Consider the following 7254-nt stretch of genomic DNA (forward strand, 5'->3'; position numbering starts at 1 on the left):
ATCATTTCTACTTTTTAAATTTTTTATCAAAACTTAATTTTAGAAACTTGGGATTCTCCAGAGGTATGGAGAAAGAGTCTTATAAGGGACCAACATTTGACCTTTCTCATCTGTTTTAAAGACCAAAAGATGCAGGCTGTAGGCATTGTGCACTTAGAATATCAACAGATGCATTGTAATTACCTGAATCACTTACTTTCCTAACCCAGTGCACAGAGATATATTTTAAGGGCTGGTATTCTGCAATCATCCCATTTCATTGGTACAAAAGAAAACTGAAGTTTCCTTTAAGTGTTTCCTCTTAGCAAATTATTCCTTGGAGAGTGACACAGAAATGATCTGGGATACTATGTGGCATTAAGGCAATGCAAAGAACCTCCCTGCCTAAGTCACATTTTATTTAACTGCAAAAACAAACAAACAAACAAACAAACAACAGACAAAACCAGACACCTGTTGAATCTTGTGTTTTAACCTCAAAGCAGGACCCCTTCCAGTCCTGAGCCAAAGACTGGTCCTCAAGGGGGGCTTCACTATTGATTTTTATAGGTTTAAAAAAAAAAAAAAATGGCCTCCTGGGTCAGGAGCACATAGCCTTGGAGGGAAAGGGCCTTATAGGAGGGGAACCAACTAGATGCCTGGCTTTGAGTTCATACTCTGTACAGACAGCCTGGAGCTGCGGTCAGCTTCCCACTGAAATAATACACAGGGCTCGCTCTCTGTCTCAACTTGCAGGCTGCTGTAACCCACGTGTACTTCTTTCTACCTTCCGAGGAGAAACTGTCACTTGACTTCCTTCCAGTGCTGTCTTCGCCAACAACTGAAATGCTTAAAGAACTACAAGAGCTCACCACCCAAAAATGGCAGCCAAAGTTCCCAAATTTGATCAATAAAAATTGCCCATCTGCTGCAAACGAATCCCTAGCTAGGAGAGCCAAACGTTTTGGAGGTTACGAGGGCACCTGCGCCGTTAGGCATTTAGTTCAGTTGTTTAAGCAATCTTCAGAAGTATATAAATATTTATAAAAAGCAGCCTACTATTTTTACCCACCTCTAATTTTTTTAAGCAAAATTGAATTAATTCACTTATAGTTGCACAGCACCCTGAAGGCAAAGTCTGTTTCTATAGTGAAGGGTCCTACAAGCACCAGCCCAGCTCCCAGCACACTGGGGCTCTTCTGAGATGGTCACCAAAATGCAGTTAATGAATGCAGATCATTCTGATGGTGAATTTGGGATGGAGCCAATTCTCAATTTCCATTTCTATCATTCATAAAAAAAAAAATCTGCAAGGTAAATTAACAGTGTAAGCAAAGAAGGCAATGTAGGATAGTGAGCCAGATACTGGTCAAGAACTCCAAAATTAGCCTATATTCCTGGCTCAAGCCTTCTTCATCAGTTAACTGGCTCTGTCCTGATACTGCACACAGCGGGCTTAGTTCAGCATGCATGGGAAGCATGTGCCTCTCTCCTGTTGAAATGAGTCCACTCTGGTGATGTGGTACCTTGGGTTCCTGATCTCTTATCTCCAGCCTCTGCTCACTTTCCCTTTTCTTTTGTTTGTCTCATCAGTCTGCGAAACTGAAGTGTGCTGCCAAACATGAAGTGGAGAAGTGTGAGAGATGCTTACAGTGTGAGGCACAGCATATTTGGGGATTTAAGGCTTCTTCCCGCCCCCACCCCTCCCCCAACATCCATGCTCCCAGCAGATCGAATACTCCTTCTCCATCAGTCGTTCCTCTGTGCAGATCTGAAATCTGCTACCAGAGTCTCAAAGTCTTGAAGGGTAAAGGAGAAGATCAGAGAGAAATTCTGTGCAGAGTGGTGGGGCTTCCTGTTCATTTTAGAGCCACTCCAGGTGAGCCACCCACAGAAGAGGACAAGGTATTCTGAGATAGACGTCAATGTCACGGTTATGTCTTCCGAGAAGTACCACATCTACACTCATCATTTTATAACAAGATGATAGACTATGTGACTGAGCTTAGTAATTTCTCCTTTCTGTTAGTAGAAGGCAAGTCTCCACTAACAGAGCTTACAGGACTCAAGTAAGCCTTATAGGTCAGGACACAAACACAACACACACATATACACATATAGAGGAACACACGCAAGTGCCAACCCTTAAAAGTCAGTGCAAATTCTCTGCTTGTCAATTCTACCACTGAGCTTAGAGAAAGCCATGAACCAATACTATTACTCTAAATGCTACATTTTAAGATGGAGTACTGGGGCTGGAGTGACAGATCATTGGTAAAGGGTTTCCTGCATGAGGGGGTGAGTTCGGATCACAGATCCCCTGTACAAATATGGAGATGGGCATATGCAATCCTAGTTGGGGGTGGGGGGAGGAGACAGGCAGATCCCTGCAGCTCAATGGCAAGCTACATAGTTAAATTGGTGTAGCCAAGCTCAGTGACAGACTATGTCTCCAAAAGGAATTCGAGTGCCTGGCATGGTGATGTCAACCTTTATTGTAGAGGCAGGGAAATTTCTATGAGTTTGAGGCCACCCTGGTCTACAGGAGCAAGTTCCAGGCCAACTAAAGCCTTGATGTGTCTCCAAAGCAAAATCTTGTGGAGCTGGACTGAGTAACATACTCGCTGTCAATCTTTGGTGTGCAACACACACACACACAAACACACATGTACAAAGAAAAGCAAATCCCGTTTACTTTTATTTATAAGTGATATTTAACTCTCTCCACTACTGTGACTGGACAGTATCTTTGTATATTTTTCAACACTTCAAACCAAAGCCGCACGTCCCAACATTACATTGCCATTTCCCAATGCACTCAAGTCCTACTCAATTCAACAGGACTCCTAGTGTTCTCAAGGCTCTGAGAGGCTCCAAGAGGGAGGCCAAGGAACGGACAAGCATTGGAATCACTGAGTGACAGGCTGGGCCAGCTCCCTGTATACATTAATAAATTAGAATTTTAATTGTGTCTCTGTCTGCAGGAGATGCCCTGGTACTTTAATATGTACCAACAATTGGCTATGTTATGGAATCTGCGATGTGGCCTCCGCTGCTGACCCCTGAAACACAATTCCCAGACTGACTAAGGAAACTGTTCAGTTTGATCCTTTCAACTTATTTGAATCCTGACAAATAAGCTCACCGCTGAAAGGTCAACACAGTCATATTTCATCCTCCTGAGCTGTTCTTAAGACATCTGCACAACAAAGCCCTTCTTACAACACCTGACATCCACCCTCCATGGCACCGCACCTCATTATAACTGTCTCACACACCCGCACCCACACAGCCTTAAGAGGGTGTGAGTTGCTGGTAGTTTACTAAACAGCTGTCTTCAGATGACTCTGTAAACAGTGCATACCGATATTCAACTTGCCCAATAACCTGTCACTGTAAGGCTGGACTTTTTTGGATGATGGACAATTTCCCTGGCACAGTAGGAAAGCTAGAATTGGCTTAGCAAGAACAGGATGGCATGTGCAGGGTTGTTTAGAAGTTGGCATTAGTCTATTCTAACCCTGGGGGAAATCGACACACATAGATCATACTGACTAGTAACACATTGTGCTACTGCTCATCACAAACTGTTCTAAAGTTTCCAGTGAGAAACCCATCCTTGGCCTCCAGTTGGGGGAAGGGGCACCTAATACCTACCTTCTACCTTAAATGTGGGCCTAAATACCCTGCCTTGACTTTTTTTGAATTTTACCACAATTTTCTATTCCAAGACCCAAATCCAAATTAGATTTTATGAACTCATTTCTCCTTCTACTCTATTAACCCCTTTGGCCTCCATGTGACTGACACAAGAAGTTGTTGAAACAATCTTCTTTTGTTATCACTTCATAAAAATTGCTCCCCGCTTTCAATTAATGATTCAGAAACATTCCCCAAACATGTCCTGAAGGAGGGCATGTGTTCTACTACACTCATTACCAGTATAACAGCAAAAGCACTGTGCCCTCCTGCAGCCAAATAGAAGCTCTTGACACTGCAGACATGTGGCGCTGCTAAGCAGCACTTCTTTCTGGAGGACATGTTGGTCACAGTGGAATGGTGAACAGCTCCCTTGGTCCAAAGGCTATGAGGTGTTTAAAACACCTCTGCACCCCGGTGCCCTAGTTAGGAATAAAATATGTCTCCAGAATGAGAAACTTTATGTGTTGTCAATGGGAAAGTCCATTAACCTAGCTACTATAAAAAAGTATGATGACAGACAGACCTTCAAATTAAGTATGAGAATCCTCAAAACAAACAAACAAACAAACAAACAAACAAACAAAACAAAAAGCCATCATATGATTTAGATAGAGGACTCCTGGGTGTATGCCCAAAGGAAATGAAATCAGTTGTGCTGGTTTGAACGTGAAATGTGCCCCACAGTATCAGGCATTTGAACACTTAGTCCCCAGTTGGTGGCGCTGTTTGTGGAAGTTTATGTGGTCAGCCTTGCTGGAGGAATTACATCACTCGAGTCTGACTTAGAGATCTTTTACCATGCCATGCCAGATCATTCTGTTTCCTGCTCAGGGTTGAAGATGTGAGCTCTCAGCTTCCTGCTGCCAAGTCTGACATCTGCTGCTGTGCCTCTCAGCCAAGATGTACTCTCATCCCTTGGATAGTAAGCCTAAATAAACTCATCCCGAAGCTGCCTTGGTCATGGTGCTTTTATCACAGCACCAGAAAATAAATAACAATCGGCATACTGACAAGATCCTCAAACACTCGTGCTTGCTGAGGTACAACTCATGATAGCTAAGACATGGGATTGGCCTATGTGCCTATTGTCAGTGGATTAACAGCAATGGAGTCATTTCTCCCACAGAACAGACAGACAGCTGTCTGTCATTTGTAGCAAAATGGTTGGAGCCAGAGGGCATATCAGTAAGAGAAACTAGCTAGACCCTGAAAGGCAAGTATTGCCTGCTCCCTCCCATTTGTGGAAACTAGAAAGAGTCAACTTGAAGGTAGGAAAATGGTTACATGGACCTGGAAAGGTGCAGTGGTGACATCAGGTGGATAGATCTGATCAGTGCCCTGTTGTTCGTGCACAAGGCCCCTAGCATGCTAGATTCCTCCCAACATTAAAACTTTATGTATACAAAAGATATGCTTCTGGTCAAAGAGACTTTTCTCATGATGTCATAGTCATCTCATAAACTAGAACACACATACACACACACACACACACACACACATACACACACACACACATACACATACACACACAGATTTTGCACAAGTTTTCCTTAGATGGTTTGCAATGGTCACACTAATCCACTTCTGCAAGGCTTCTCAGCCACATGAAAGGGTATGACAGTAATTTTTTGAAAAAGGAATGCTACCTGAAGAGCTGGTTGCTTGTCATTCCTCTTGGGAGACTTTAAGCCACTAACTTGCTGCTGCTGCTGCTGCTGCTGCTGTTGCTGTTGCTGCTGCTGCTGCTGCTGCTGCTGCTGTTGTTGCTGCTGCTGCTGTTGCTGTTGCTGCTGCTGCTGCTGTTGCTGTTGTTGAAGGAGGAGCTGCCTTGCCACCTGCAGGGCCTATAAGAAAAAAAAAAAATGAAGGGAAAGGTTTCATTATCACACAGGTCTGGAGACTTCCTCACAAAGTGGATCTCAGGAAAACCCCTTCAGATATGACCCTCGCCTTCCTCATTTCTCAGCAAAAGAAACAGCAAGCAAATCTTCTTGCCAGTCCACAGAGAAAACTCACCAGAATATGTTTACATTTCCTTTGATTTGGCGAAATTACCCATGACTCCTCAGACACAGTATCGTTTGCAAGAAGATACTTCTTCCCCACTAAATAGCTGCCACGACATCTGTAACTAGGAATGGCTGGCATTGTGAGGACAGGTATCAGAGAGGAGGCAGGAGGGATGAAAGTGCAGGAGATAAGGAAGGCCTCTTACTGGACACATCATGTTCCACTGGACTCTTCTTGGGGAAATTTAGAACTCTAGTTTTCTCTATTTTCACCATACCTGTATCCAAATAAAGAGACAGAGCTAGGCAGGAGACCACAAGAATGTGAGCCACCATAGAAACAGCTATTCCCACAGAAAGCTTCGAGTAGATGGAAGCATATACAGAATGGCCTCCCTAGAAGATGGAAGAGGAAGAGCTACTGGCTGGGATATGGCTCAGGGGACAGAGGGCTTTCCTAGCATGCATAAAGACCTGGGTCAACTTCCAGTACTACATGAAATGGCCGCGGTGGCACACACTGTAATCCCAGTACTTAGGAGCTAGAAACTCAAGAGTCAGAAGTTCAAGGTGATCCTTAGCTGCTTATATATGGGTTTGTGTGTGATTACACATGAGTGTGAGGGTGTGCATGTGTGTCTGTGTGTGTTTGTATGTGTATGTGTGTTTGTGAGTTTGTGTCTGTGTATGTCTATGTGTGTCTGTTTAAACGTGTATGTGCATGAGTATATATGTGTATGAGTATGTGTATGTGTGTATGAATGTATGTATGTGTGTGTGTCTGTGTATATGTGTATGTATGTGTGTGTGGGGGGGTGGGGAGTAGGGGTGTATGGTGTTCCTAGCACACTGATTCTTCCAAATGTTATGGTATCTCCAAAGTATCTCAGAAATGTAAGGTCCTCCTCAGAGATTGAGTCCAGCCTGGGCTAACTTACCTGACTGACAGAGAGAGATAAAATAAAAGGAAAGCTTAGCAGAGGTGGCCTGGGGTCATCTCAAAGTTTTCACTATGAACCCAGGAATCAAGCAGGCTAGATGAATCTTTCAAGCTTTTTGAAGTGGTGAGGTGCTTCCAAAATAGCAGTTACAGAAGCTGAATGGATGACTGGGTGTCCCTACCCTGGTTTTTAAGTTCAAGTGAGGAAAGAAGTATTAGCAACACAGATAAGGCAAGCATTGAGATATTATTTACTGTCATAAAACTAAGTATAAGAATAACAGCAGGCAGGGCTGGTGAGATGACTCAGTGTGTAAGAGCACCGACTGTTTGTTCAAAGGTCCTGAGTTCAAATCCCAGCAACAACATGGTAGCTCACAGCCACCCATAATGAGATCTGACGCCCTCTTCTGGCACTGTCTGAAGACAGCTACAGTGCACTTATATATAATAATAAATAAATCTTTGGGCCTGAGTGAGCAGAGTTGGCCGGAACGAGCAGAGATCCTAAAAATTCAATTCCTAACAACCACATGAAGGTTCACAACCAACTGGTTAGCTACAGTATACACATATACATAAGATAAATAAATAAATCAAAAAAAAAAAAAAAAAAAAAAAAAA

At 43.3% G+C, this 7254-nt stretch overlaps 1 protein-coding gene across 13 annotated transcripts in view; it reads right to left on the reverse strand.

Annotated features, from left to right (window-relative positions):
* Window positions 1–7254, reverse strand: part of Foxp1 (forkhead box P1) — a 591308-nt gene that overhangs the window by 140700 nt on the left and 443354 nt on the right. For all 13 annotated transcript variants that reach the window (XM_029535519.1, XM_029535518.1, XM_029535517.1 and 10 more), the window contains one exon: window positions 5328–5525. In XM_029535519.1, the coding sequence (XP_029391379.1) occupies window positions 5328–5525 (198 nt within the window). The remainder of the gene's footprint in view (window positions 1–5327; window positions 5526–7254) is intronic.

Source organism: Mus pahari, chromosome 2 (assembly GCF_900095145.1).
Source record: "Mus pahari chromosome 2, PAHARI_EIJ_v1.1, whole genome shotgun sequence".
NCBI classification, from domain to species: domain Eukaryota; kingdom Metazoa; phylum Chordata; class Mammalia; order Rodentia; family Muridae; genus Mus; species Mus pahari.